The sequence below is a fragment of the Lissotriton vulgaris genome, unplaced genomic scaffold (assembly GCF_964263255.1).
Source record: "Lissotriton vulgaris unplaced genomic scaffold, aLisVul1.2 SCAFFOLD_682, whole genome shotgun sequence".
Taxonomy (NCBI): domain Eukaryota; kingdom Metazoa; phylum Chordata; class Amphibia; order Caudata; family Salamandridae; genus Lissotriton; species Lissotriton vulgaris.
The window spans coordinates 885,623-899,960 of record NW_028252731.1 but is presented as its reverse complement, the minus strand read 5'-3'; the positions used below and the strand labels follow the sequence as shown (position 1 = coordinate 899,960).

At 48.7% G+C, this 14,338-nt stretch overlaps 1 protein-coding gene across 1 annotated transcript in view; it reads left to right on the top strand.

Annotated features, from left to right (window-relative positions):
• The window catches only part of LOC147662052 (GRB10-interacting GYF protein 2-like), a 155,141-nt gene that overhangs the window by 45,412 nt on the left and 95,391 nt on the right, over positions 1-14,338 (top strand). Inside the window, exon 4 of the mRNA XM_086951151.1 lies at positions 1,567-1,739. Coding sequence (XP_086807277.1) covers positions 1,567-1,739 — 173 coding nt within the window. The remainder of the gene's footprint in view (positions 1-1,566; positions 1,740-14,338) is intronic.

Sequence of the window (14,338 nt, the reverse complement as noted above, 5' to 3'; positions counted from 1 at the left end):
TATTCTAAGTTAAGGAATCTAACTAACTAATGTTTCTTACAGATATATTGTTACAGAAGGTAAGTAACTTGTGCTTTGGGCTTTGCCAGAATTGTCCCGAAGTCCCACCTTGCAGCCTTTCTTTCAAAGGTTCTTAGCCATTGGCTTTTACTGCGTAGCGCTCTTGACTAGCAACACAATCGGCACCAGTGCAGGTAAAATCAAACTGCTAGTGGTTTTTTGGCTCCTACGCACCTAAGTCCCAAAAAGCACCCTCAAGAAGCGCTCGCAATTATATGCATGGAGTGTATTTTTCGCCCATAGGATAACATTACTGCGTTCAAGGTTGATGCCTCTAAAAAAGTTGTTTTGCTATATTTTTACTTCACTGTAAAAATCCCATCTCCGAAAGTGCATACCTGATTCCAATGATCTTGGTGTCTAAAATATATAATATGCTGTACCTGCTAAGGGCACCTAGACAACACAGGTATCTTTTGACAGGTTTTAGGCTTGGCCTGGCTCATTTTTTGGTGGCCTATTCCTCAAAATTAGTATAACTGGAATAACCTGGTACCGTGCCCTTGAGTTTAAATTACCTCCGTATCACATCTTCATATGTTGTTTTTCCGCGGTTTATACAGTGATGAGAGATCTCAGTTTTTAATTCCTTTCTTAAAGTCCCTTAATTTTAAGCAGTGTACACCAGCTATGTTTTATCTTCAATTGCTGCTAGCTGATCAACTCTGTTTTATGGTGTACAATTACCTTGCTGCTGTGGTGAAAGCTAGAAAGAGGGTGGGCAAGTAAAAATATCTTGCCTTTGATTGTATTCCTTGCCACCTTCTTATATTTTTAAGCAATCTAATTTTTTCAAATGATAAGCTGAAATTTGTACTTGTGTTTAACAGGGAATCAGTATATGAATTAATTATGTTTATTTTATTTTACTGTATTTTGGTATTCTGTATTATTCATGACATGTAACTATCTTTTATTCATTTGTATTTTGGTTTTATAGTTAATTTTTAACCTAATATAGCTTTTGTTGATTGATATAAAAAGCTGTGGCGTTTTTCTAAATTGATGTTGCATTTCTTCTTGCATGTGTCTCATGTATTTATTCTCTGTGTGCAACAGATGCTTAACACTACTGTTCGAAATGCCTAACCTGCTCGACCACACTACCACAAATAGAATACTTAGGATTATTAATAAGCAATGTAACCCAATAAGGGTTGTCTGTCCTTTTACATGGTGTGCCCTTACATTGGCACTACCACATGAAAAGCCAGCTTCTTAGTCCATCACTTCAGAGACAAAACAAAGCCACAGCATGCTGGAGCACACCTTTGAAAAGTTTACGTATCCAGTCTGGCGCCTTTGGAATATTCTAAAGGTGTAAAATATGTGGTTGTATCTTCAGCTAGAAAGAGCATTACCAAAGCTAAGTAACTTGTTCTGCACTCCCTGTGGCATATGTGGCAGGCTCTGTTCTGTGACAGCTTGACAACTGCTTCCAGGTACTAACTGGCATGCGGCTGGACCACTAGTAAACTCTTCTTTTTTTTGCTTGTCATGTTGCAGTCCCAACATTTGTCTCTTTCCTGAAAGAAGTGGATTCTGCCTATGAGGTCCATGACTATATCCGTGCTTACCTCGGTGACACTCCGGAAGCCAAGGAATTTGGCAAGCAGTTTATTGAACGCCGTGCCAAACAGAAAATGAATCAACAGAGGCAACAACCACCGCAGAAGCAGGTAACAAGGCACAATAGAGAGGGGCAGAAACCAGGGTAGTGCTTAACAGGCCAGTTAAATTAATCTAAGTCCATTCTTCCACTCTGCATTTGTGTCAATAGTTCCATGAATATTCCTACAATAATATTGGATTGTGTTGTGCTTATAATTCAGGCATTTTTAGTAGTAGTAAGGCAAATGTGTTACAAAAATGTCACCATATGACCCTTCCAATTATTCAGTTATTTAAATGCATTGATGGTTAACTTCCACTACCTCTACTGATTTGTACCATGTTCAAACCTCCGGGCTGAGATCTGAGAATATTTTCTCTGTTATACTTGATAGGCATTTGAAGCCTGGTTTCAGATGCATTCCCGCTAAACACACTCCTTACCACACCTCATGGACCTGCCAGCTTCTGACTAATTCTAGAGAGATGTTTTGTGTGCCTCTGGTGTTTATTTATTTTATACCTGTCTCTCTGGCCTTCATACTTAGGGAGCTTCCATGTGCTGCTTTGTGCGTCTTCAAGCAAAAAGTGACAGAATGCACACCTAGTGCTATCCCTTGTTTGTTACAGTGCTCCAAGGCTCTTTGTAGCAGCGTGCGACCCTAAACGTGCTCCGTCCGTGCACGTGACAATTCAGTGAAACAATGGAACCTAGTCAGGTCCACTTTAGGATGCACAGCTTTTTCATTATATGAATAAACTTTTCCAGCAGTCTTCTTATGATTATTCCTTTTAATATTCTTTACAATTCATCAGTGAACCACAGTTATTCCAATATCATTCAATTATGTATGCTTTTCAATCAAGTTCAACATGTGCCTATCCAGGCTTTTTCTCTGTACACATCGGAATACCACTATTGCTCATTCCATGACGCAGTTTAAAAACCCAATGCATTTCAGGCATTGAATGCCCTTCCTCAGGGGTAACTACAATACAAAAAGTTATATATCATTTACAGGTTCCCTTCTAGAATTCATTGATATATTTACCTCTTATCCCTCCCATCCACGAATAATATCTCCCCTCTTTAAATCCAAAAATCACAACAAACTCATTCCCATAGATTAGTCTGTGCTGATAATCTAAAATCACATGATAGTTGTGAAAAATTAATTTCTGCCTAATTGTGAATAAAATGAATCACAGATGTTCTCCCCAACCAACTTGACCTTAATCTCAACCACTGTGCTCACCAACAAATATTTACGTGCCAAACTAATTAGAACACATTTCACGTACCTCTCATTTACCTCAGTCCAAATGCCTCTGCTTGTTTGCAAAACGCCCAGGTGAATGTAGTCAGTAACTTCCCACCCATGCCTTGAGTGAATTTTAAACCTATTGTGTGAAAAACACGTGACTCCCAATGCAACAAAACTAAACAAAACACTGTGTCCCCACCTTACTCTCACAAAATAAATCATGAATGATGAGTCAAAACTAATACATAAAACTATGTGTGCGGAATAAAATAACCCCTGATAGTGTCTTCATCTTCGCATCATTTTTGAAAAAAACATATCAGTGCGAGTAGATACAATTCATAGCGAGATCCTGCCCACATTGTCCATGTCAATCAATAAATATGCGAGTCGAATCAACAAGCCTGCTGATGTGACCAATGTGTTCTACAAGAACGTTAAGACTCAGATGGGTTGCTATTTTTATCATTATTCCTTTGTATAATTTAGGTTTATGTTTTGTGTTTCCCACATCTGGCCTCTTAATTTGGTTGTTGTTTCCGGTGTCTATGTTATTTCTCAGAAGCGGTGAGAAGTTGTGGATATTTTCTGCATCTGAAAGAAACATGTTAGATTCCTTACCTTAGAATATCCCCAGGAGTCAGACTGGATCCGGAAAGTTTTCGTCAGCAGTACCCCTGCGCGTCGGTAGGCGTCGTGATCGCCGGAATGACGTCATCGTAGTACTTAGACGCCACCCTCTGGCGCTGACGTCCGTTCTTCTTTTTTCCACACCAGCTAGCGCAGATCCGGGAAGAGCTAGTACCCTTAGTCACTTTTTGACTAACTTTTTGGTCTTTTTGACTATCTTTTTCGAGTCGACTTTGACTCCTGCTACCTGTAGGGATGCCCGGTTTCAAGCCGTGTGACGCCTGTCACTGACTGACTGATGTTGGTTACTGACCCCCACCCCCGGTGTCTCTACTGTCTAGGGGCCGACCATGGCGATGAGTTGTGCCCCAAGTTTCGGGCCTTGACCTCAAAAGCTAGGCGGGAGCGGTCCTGTAAGCCTCTCGAGATCCGACAGTCTGCTCCGCGACGCTCGAGGTCCTAGTCGAGGAGGAAGTAGAGGGACCGGTTGCGGAGCCGTAGCCACCACCGCTCGGCAGTTTCCAAGTCCTCGCATTCAGGTAAGTCGAGGCATGGAAAGAAGTCGAAGAGGCGACATCGCTCTTCTGACTCCCCTTGCATGTTGCGCGACTCGGCCGAGAGTTTAGGTGGCACCAGCCGTTTCGCGACGCCGGTGTCTCATCCAGCTCCACACCCTCCTGTCCCTGGGCTTAATGCGACGCCGGGCGAGATTTGAGACTTCCTCGTGGCCATGAGGATTCTCTTTCCTCCCTCTAGACCCGCCGGCACACCTTCGGGCCCCTCGGGTCCGACTGGGGGTCCTTGTGTGCCGGCGGCTTCGGCCCCGGCGCCGACTTTGGTCCCGTTGCTGCAGGACCCCCCGGGATCCAGGCGTGGATCCCGGTCTACGCCAGTCAACCTCACGACTCCTCTGCTGGCACGACCCCTATAGTGCCACTCCCGGTGCCCTCCTCGTATGACGCCGCCCCCGGTTTCAGTCCGGGTCCGACATCAGAGCGGAGCCGCTCGGCGCCGTCTCCGGCGTTGGTGGGTGAGCAATTCATCTATGACCTGGCTCCGTCATTTATGCCTGTTTATCAGGACACGGATGAAGGAGAGGACTGGGAGGGGTCTGAGGACCTCTGGCACAACAGTGCCAGTTAAGTCAGGACTTGGCAGATGAGCTGGGGGAGGCCAATGGTCTTGTCACATCGCCTGACACTGGTTTCATCTCTCCTCCCTCCGTGGCTAAGGAGGAGGGTGTTACATATGGTGTGGTGTTGCTCAGGGCAGGCAAGGCCTTGGCTCTTGAGCTCCCCGCTGCGGCAGTAAGGACTAATCTCCTCACCGAGATGCTTCAACCGCCAGTAAGCTCTTCAGAGCCTATGCTGCCGTTCAATGAGGCCCTCAATGACGTTCTGATGGGCACTTGGTCCAAGCCCTCCACAGTGCCCCCTGTGGATCGGAATGTGGCCTGACGTCACCGCCTGGCTCCGGGCAACCCTTGCTTTTATACTATACTAACCCCACCCCCAAGAATCTGGTGATCCAGGCCTCTATGTCCCAGACCGCATTCCCGACCGCTCACCCGGATCGAGAATCCAAAAGGCTTGATCAGTTTGGGAAGAAACTGTTCTCCTCAGTCAGCTTGGGGTTGCGGTCCATTAATACTGCATGCCTTTTGGGCCGTTAAACCCACACTCTGTGGGATACGGTGGCGGACGGGCTGCCTCAGTGTCGGGAGGAGGCCCAGACACGGCTCGCCCAGGCTCTTGCTGAGGGGCAGCACGGTATTTCATCCGATGTGGACTTCATACCACGGACTCGCTAGGCAGAGCGATTTCCACGACGGTGGCGATCCGTCGCCACGCCTGGCTGAGGTCCGCCAATTTTTCAGGGAATGTCCAGAACACGCTCGTGGACATGCCCTTCGGGCGTCGCCTTTTTTTTTTTTAAAACAAATTTTATTGATGGATTGCACACAAGGTGCAGCCCTCCGCATCCCGGAGAAAACTGCAAGCAAGTAGACAGCATCAGATTATTGGCAATCTAAACTTAATTTAAAACTGAATATTTACCCACTCCACACCCTCCCTGCCCTCCACCCCTCCCACTACCAACTCCCCCCTCCTGGATCCCTCCCTAACCCACTGTACGATATTGTCTCATTCTTGAAAGTAATTTCACATATAAAACAGTGTACACAATTCCTCAAATTTGGCCCCCTCACACCATTCTCGTGCAATCCTCTTGTTCTACTGGTGGCCCTAACCATAGACCCCTATAGTCCGCCCATCTTTTCCATATTTTGTAGTGTTTCCTAGGGCAACCCCTGGGCCTCAAAAATAGGGCGCTCCAACCCCATACAAAAATCTAGTCCCTTCTTCCACACCACTACTGGAGGAGCCCGTGGATCTTTCCAGTCCTGAGCCACATCTCTCTTGGCGACTGTGAGGCCCAACAACAACAGATGCCTTTTATATATATTACCCCCCACCCCTTCTAATACATGCAAGAGGCCTAATTGCGGAGTACGAGGGAGTTCCCAACCCAACACCTCAGACAAACAGTCCCACACCCCTTTCCAAAACCTGACTAAAACACTACAGCTCCATACCTTATGAATTAAGGTGCCCACCTCTTGGCCGCATCTCAAACAGTCTGGAGACTCAATCAGACCTGCCCGCCACAGTCTCTCCCTAGTGTAATAGGCTCTGTGGAGATATTTGAATTGGATGAGTCTTAGGCGCATTGCGATAGCTGCACCTCGGGGGGCTTCAAGGGCTTCCCGCCAATCTTCCTCTTCTAGCGTTCCAACGTCCCTTTCCCAGGATTCCCGCAGTTTGTGTAGAGAGGAGGAACAATGTGTAACTAGGGTCTGGTATATGCGGGATATTTTCTTATCTTCAGATCGCCCATAAATACCTTCGCTTTAAGTGGGCTAAATTCAGGTAAGGAGTCGATCCCCTCCAGACTAGGTGCAATGGCGTGGCGGAATTGTAAATATTTAAAGAATTGGGTCCGAGGCATGCCATATTCCTCGCTGAGATCCTGAAATGATTTAAGGGCTGTGCCGGTCATAACATTTCCCAACGTTGAAATTCCTATGCAGTCCCAGCTTCGGAAGCCCTGTAAGGACGCCAGTACGGGCAAACGACCATTATGCCATAGGGGGGTCTCCTCAGTTAATGTACCCCACCATCCCATACGACGTAGCGCCTGCCTCCAGATCCGGAATACTACCTGGGTAGCCTGTGGCAATCTCTTCCTCAACCACGCAGAGTATAAAATTGTATGCAGAGTATCGGACCCCATAAGGTATCGCTCAAGAGCATACGCAGGGCCCCCCCCTATCCCCATACCACCATTCGTTCAGGATCAGGAGATGGGAAGCCTGATAGTACGACAGGATATCGGACATTGCCAGGCCTCCACAGTATGTTGATAAGCAGGTGCGCAGCGCAACACGCACTGCACCCCCCGCCCAAAGGAATTGTCCCAGCACCGAGTTAACTTGCCGAAACCAATGAGGTGAAATCGGGTAAGGGTGGTTCTGCAATTGGTATAGCAGACGTGGGAGGGGCAACCATCTTAAAAATAGCCGACCGGCCATAGATAGTGAGGGGCATACGGGACCACGTCTTTATCTCTGTTCGAGGCCGTCGCCTTTTTGTTGACAATGCAGACCGTGCGCTTGAGCGTTTCAAGTACTCCAGGGCTATGGCCAAGTTCTTGGGCCTGTCGGGCCAGCGCCACCAAACTTCTGCTTTTCGTCCCTTTCGTGGCCAAGGAAGGGTGGCCCCCACATGTTCGTCCGGCCACATGCCGCAGAACTAACCTCAACTTGCTCGCTGACGTGGTAACGGCTGTGGCGGTGCAGGGGGACAGAGGCCTGGTCAGTCCACATCCACTCCGCAGCATCCGCCTCAAAGCCTTCCTAGTCCGAGCTTTCAGGCCCATTCAACGCCAGTAGGAGGCAGGGTTCGCCATGACCTACTCCACTGGCATACCATCACTTCGGGCAGGTGGGTGCTGCAAATCGTCCGAAGGGGCTACTCCCTCCCCTTCGAGGCGACCCCTTCAGCCATGCCACCACAGTACCAGTCATGTCGGGGTATCACTTGCAACTTCTGCAGGAAAAAGTTACGTCCCTCTTGGCCAAGGGGGCAATTGAGCGCGTTCCAGGGCCAGAAGTAGGACGTGGTTGCTGCTCCCACTACTTTCTGGTTCCTAAGAAGGGCAACGGGGCCTGCGCCCTATCTTGGACCTCAGGAGCGTCAACGGCTTCATCCGACAGGAGAAGTTCAAGATGCTGCCTTGAGCTCAGGTCCTGGCTGCCCTGGAACCTGGAGACTGGATGGTAGCGTTGGACTTACAGGACGCATATTTTCACATCCCCCTCCTGCCGGCCCACCCGCGCTACCTGCGGTTCACGGTAGACCACGAGCACTTTCAGTTTACCTTGCTCCACTCCGACCTCACCAGTGCCCCTCGGGTGTTCACGAAAGTGATGGCGATGGTCGCAGCTCATCTGCGCAGATCATGGGTTCCAGTCTTGCCCTATCTCGACGACTGGTTGTTGAAGGCGGGCTCGCCCCAGACAGTTGTGTCCCACCTCCAGACTACAGCCGATCTCCTGCACTCGTTGGGGTTCTCCATCGACGTGCCGAAGTCACACTTGAGTCCCTTTCAGAAGCTCCTCTTCATCGGAGCGGTTCGGGACTCTGCGCAGTTTCGGGGTTATCCTCCCGAGCAGCGGGTTCGGGATGTTCAGGCTCTGATTCCGATCTTTCGGCCTTTATCCCGAGTTTCGGTGAGGCTGATCCTGCGGCTCCTGGGACTGATGGCCTCCTGCATCCTGCTGGTACACCACGCCAGGTGGCAGATGCGGGCTCTGCAGTGGGCCCTGAAGTTCCAGTGGGCATAGCATCAGGGGAACCTGTCCGACCACGTCCTCATCTCAGAGAGCACTGCGAATCCGCTGCAGTGGTGGCTCACGGACCTCAATTGGGTCAGGGGCAGATCCCTCTCCCTTCCCCAACCGGAGCACACAGTGGTGACGGATGCGTCCCTCCTGGGATGGGGAGGCCACATGGGAGAGGCGTAGATCAGAGCCCTCTGGTCTCCGGCGGAGTCCCGGCTCCATATCAACCTTCTGGAGCTGCGGGTGATCCGGCTTGTACTGAAGGCATTCCTTCCCTCTGTCCGGGTAAGTGTAGTGCAGGTGTTCACAGACAACACCACCGCCATGTGGTACTGCAACAGGTTCCCTGAACGCCAGGGCGGAAGAACTCAGCCGCCGGTGCATGATGGATCATGAATGGCGTCTGAACTCTGACGTGGCGCAAGGTTTCTTTCAGCAGTGGGGAGAGCCTTGGCTAGATCTATTCGCCTTTCAATCTGAGTGGAGTTGCGGTCTGTTGTACACCTTTCCACCTATACCACTTCTGCTCAGAGTGCTGAAGATCAGGCGCGACTGTGCCCAAGTCATCCTTGTGGCTCCGGATTGGGCACAAAGGTATTGTTATCCGGAGCTACTCAGTATGTCTGTCTATTCACCAATTCGTCTGCCTCTTGAGGAGGATCTTCTGTTGCAGCAACAGGGGACGGTCCTCCACCCGAACCTGTCTAGTCTCCTCCTACATGCGTGGATATTGAGCGGCGACAGTTGAGGCCATTTGACTTGCCTCCTGAAGTCTGTGATGTCATTCTGGCAGCCAGGCGTCCCTCCACAAAAACGGTATATGCCTGCAGGTGGAACAAGTTTGTAGCATGGTGCACAGCAAAGACTGTGGATCCACTCTCTGTCCCTCTTTCAGAGGTTCTCCTCTTTCTTCTTTCTTTTGCCCAGCAGGGCTCTGCTCTGGGCACTATCAAGGGCTATCACTCTGACATTTCAGCCTTCTTGAGGCTTCCTGATCAGCCTTCTCTTTTCAAGTCCCTAGTTGTAAATAGGTTCTTGAAAGGCATCACGCACATGTTCCCTCCTGTTCCTTTTGTGATGCTCCAGTGGGACTTGAACCTGGTTCTTACTTATCTAATGTGCGCTCCCTTTGAGCCACTTCATAATTGCCCTCTTCGTCTTCTGACTCTCAAAACTGCTTTCCTGGTTGCCATCACCTCTTCCAGAAGAGTGAGTGAGTGCCAGGCTCTTTTCTCTAAGCCTACCATCCGGACAAGGTTGTTCTGAGGACTCGTCCTTCTTTTCTGCCCAAGGTTGTTACTGCCTTTCACATCGGCCAGTCCATTACCTTGCCCACCTTCTTTCCGCCTCCGCAGAAAGAGGAAGAGAGGCTCCACCATCTGGACCCAAAACGTACTAAGAAAGAATGGGCAGTGAACAAGCAGACCATCTCTTGGTGTGTCGTATTGTGCATCAAGGTCTACTATTCCTTGGCTAAAAAGGAGCCTCCTGTAGGGCTGCGCGCCCATTCCCCTCGGGCCACGGCAGCTTCTACTGCCCTGGGTCGGGGAGTCCCTTTGCAGGACATTTGTCAGGCAGCTACTTGGGCTTCGCTGCACACGTTTGCCAAGCACAACTGCCTGGACAGTCCAGTCCGGAGAGATGGCTTTTTTGGCCGTTCCGTTCTCCAGGAATTCCTGGTGTGATCTTGGTTCGCAGGCCCTCCACAGGGGTTGGTATTGCTGGGGTATCTATTCTAAGGTAAGGAATCTAACTAACGTGTTTCTTTCAGATGAACAAGTTACTTACTTCGGTAACGATATATCTAAAAGAAACATTAGTTCGATTCCTTACCGCCCCACCCATCCTCCCCGTTCTGCGAACCGACATCTAGGGTTAAGGTATCTATCTCCCTTTGAGGGCCCTAGTTTCATGGCACCAGTGTCGGTTTCTTGCATGGCTCTGCATTCCTGGCTCGCAAAGCTATGTACAGAACGAACGTCCGCGCACAAGGGTGGCGTCTAAGTACTCCGACTATGTCATTCCAGCAATCACGACACGGATGCGGAGCCGCAGACGACGCCTACCGACGTGCAGGGGTACTGCTGATAATCCAGTCTGACGCCTGGGGATATTCTAAGGTAAGGAATCTGACTAACTAATGTTTCCTACAGATATATCGTTACCGAGGGTAAGTAACTTGTTCTTCAAGAGCCATGCCAAGCACGGGGAGGCAATACGGCAATTGAGTAGCACTCCCGGTTCATTGATCTCCGTTAAAGTCTTACCGTCCGCTAAGCTAAATAGGGATTGAAGGCAGAAAATCAGGCTGTAGGGTCATAGATGTGGTGGTATCTACATTGGACCTCCCTCCCAACCCCTTCAGTGAATACGCCGGGCTCTACAGGCGACCCGAAAGTCAATCATCTCCCAGACCGTGCGGATGGGAACCATTGCTCTTGGCCTCGTTCTGTTCCAGCGTCTTTTGGGGCGGAATATGTAGGTGGACCAGATTTTGAGAAGCAAAAACCAGGACAGGCCAGACGTAGAAGTTGGACTACAGGGTGCCTATGATCCTGGATAATCTGGCCTATCCCGATTGTGTGTGTGAAGTCTGAAATTAGCTAAATCTATCTTTTTTCTTTCAGGCAGAGTAGGAAAGGCCAGAAGAAAATGTAGCTCTGTGTGTGTGTATATATATATATGTATGTGTGTCCGCGGCCCGCCTCTACATCCAGGAGCATTAGATGGCGGCGATACGCAGGGCGGAATGTATTAACACTCCTGCATCTGCCTACATTGTTTCCTGGAGCGTGGGGCTGAAGAGGTGTTTTGGGACCAGAGGAGACACTGAGAGATCAATCAAAGCAGGAATTTGGCATCTTGTCACACCCCCCAGCACCTACCTGGATCACAGGTGCATCCTGGGACCTGCAGTTCCTATGAATTGTTGGTTGGTGAGCAAGCACTAGGAAAGGGGGCGGAGCGGGTCCCTACCAATGGGTAACTGGCTGGACTTTTAAATGTAGGTTTCTCAAATGCCTCCTGAACACTTAGGCATCTGAAGAAGGCCGACTGTGGCCGAAATGCATTATGCCGCCTCAAATCTATTAAAGTGTTTCCAACTCGTCCCCGTGTGGCCTCCGCTCTTTCCTTGGGAGGAGATGTTTTGGACACAGTCCGTCTCCCCCCCTCCCACCCACGTTTACAAGACAGTCATGGCAGGATCTTCTCCCTGAGCGCTCCCTCCCCACTCTGATGCATGCATGTATGTAGCTGACCTCCTCCTTTGCTGTCGGAAACAAAAAGATAAATGATGTAAGTTATTTCACTCATCAGAGGCACTGAGCATGTTACAGTTCTGTTTTGTAGGATGAGCTGGCACTTCTCCTGAAAACCGGGGCATTTATTCAAAATTAAGTAAAGTGTCGGGACACCGGGACTGTCCGTGGAAATCTGGAATTTCTGGTCACCCTTTTGCTGGCAGGGTTTTAAGTAGGCCAGGTCCTGCCAGCACCGGCAATTCTGAAAAAAGCAGGTGGCGAAACGGGTCCCTATCCGGCTCTCCATTTTTACCTTCAGGGTGGAAAAAGAAAGCTTAACTCTATGATATACCATCCGTCACTGCATTTGATTTAGCTTCAAAGAGACTAGTTTTTCAGTATTATATAGCGTAAACGAGCACCAGTTACATCACATAAATACATATTCAGGATGTTGAGCAGACGTGAGGCTCAAACCTGTTTTCTCAGTTCGAAAGTCAGCAATTTTTCTTTATGCCACAACCTCGCCCACAAGAACAGAAGCATTTTCAATATAATATACAACAAAGTAATAGTTGTTGCTTATTTATCGTTTGCAATTTACAGCCATTGACAATAGTTCTGGCTCGTTGTAGGTGTAATGTCACTTATGTTAAATAGCTGGATAAATGGGCAGAAACAGCAAAATACCTATGGGGCGGCACACTATGCAGATTTTTAGCTCAAGTGTTTTAGGCCACGCCGTTAATTTTCTTCGGCCACGCCCTTATGATAGTGCCCCCAGTTTATTTTAATCCCAATTAAAGCCCTGATTGCTGGGCATGGAGAGGCTTGCAGGGATTTAGATGATCTACCTGCATTGATTGCTGACTGGGTTGTAATGGAAGATATTTCTGAGCTGCAATTTCAAGATGTTCGCAAGGGGGCTCCAAAAGGCCCAGAGGTGATGACTGAGGGCTTGCTGGAACTAGAAGCAGCAGTACGCAAGCTGATCAGTGTGGAGTGTTTGGTTAAAGCTGTGTATAATTCAATTCAAACTCTGTAGCAACAAATTTTAATTCTGTTAGGTCCGAAGACGTGGAGCAGCTGGAGAAAACAGAAAGGGAATCAGTGAAGGAACAAGCAGTATAGTAGCATCTCAATATATCCTCTCTGGCCATCTCTATCCCCCTTAAGTCAGCATACCACTATTCTCCAATTCATCCACTTGTCCATGGTTTTATGGTTTCCACACTGAAAGCATTGAGACCCAGTGAGGAGAGAACAGATGATCTAAACAGCATAGTGGCCCACCCCTCCCCTGAACACTGGCATACGTTTTTCTCTTGCACGAATGGGTTGTAATCCTCTAAATCACATGCCAGGGATCTAGACAAAGACTTGCAGTTGATAACATCACAGGCTTCAGAGGCCATGGCCCGGAGTGTAAATGAGACCAGATTCTTGGGAGGCATCCAAGCCATTGGCATCACCCAGCTCCTCATTCCAGTTGTCATAATCAGACTACTCTATTGGACTGTACACCACCTTGCATCCCCGTTCAGGAATATAGGGCCTGTCACGGGGGAAAAATTCAGGGTACGTTGATACCTGGACGGCGTAGACATCGAGCAGCGCTGGGTCGGTATTAGGATGATAATCGGCTTGTCGAGTGGCCCTGGAAGGGACAGATCTGTGGTTGGTGGATGTACCTGTGGCAGCGTTAGTCCGGTTCCGGAAGTAGATCGAGAGTGACCAGCTGGCATCGAGGGTAATACAACAGGGGAATCTCTTGGCGCTTCAGAGGGAGTCGATGTTTCAAAGATGACATTCTACATTTTTCTTGAGTAGCAGGCCTGACCAAAGCTCCGCAGGTGAAGTACGGGAAAGGGTCCTCGAAGCGTGATGTTGAGTAGGTGAAGCCAAAGACCACTTCGAATTCTTCTTCATATGATTTTTGACTAACCTGAAAGCTCAGTGCCTTCTTTTGCATGTCTCTAGGAGCTTCTTCGCCCGCTCACAAATGGCCTTCACGAGCAAGGACTTGGATTCAATGCGGGCCTAGGGGTCATGCCCCAACTCAAAGGACAAACAAAGTGGGGATCGGACAGACATATGGGTGTGGCGATCCCTGTGTTTTCAGGGAACATAATGTCCTAGCACATTGGGAGCAAAGCTCAAAAAGTTGAAAAAAGTTCACTGAGGTAGCACTTTGGATCCATGCTGTTGGCGCAGAACAAACGGAACTGATATTAGCGCTTCAAATGGTGCCTATGTGGGAAGCTGGACTTCTCTTTGCAGATGTCCCCACAATTTTTGCCACCAGTTGAACTGCTAGATGCTGGTTTTCAACTCTTGGCAGTGCACTGAAGCCTGCTAACTAACCTTCAATGCAGGGTGTTAGTTCCCCAAAAATAAAATGGTTAATTATAACCCAATTGGCAAGGACTTTAGCACCCTTATAAATGGTACCCATGGTTCCCAGGGCATGGGTACTAAAGAGTGTCATTAAGGGCTGCAGAATGTATTATGCCACCTTTAGGTACCCACACAAAACTGCATGCAGGTTTCCATTGCAGGGTGCGTGAAATGGTGCAAATCATTTTGAAAACAAAACATGGCACACTCGCTGTGGGCCATGCCAAGGT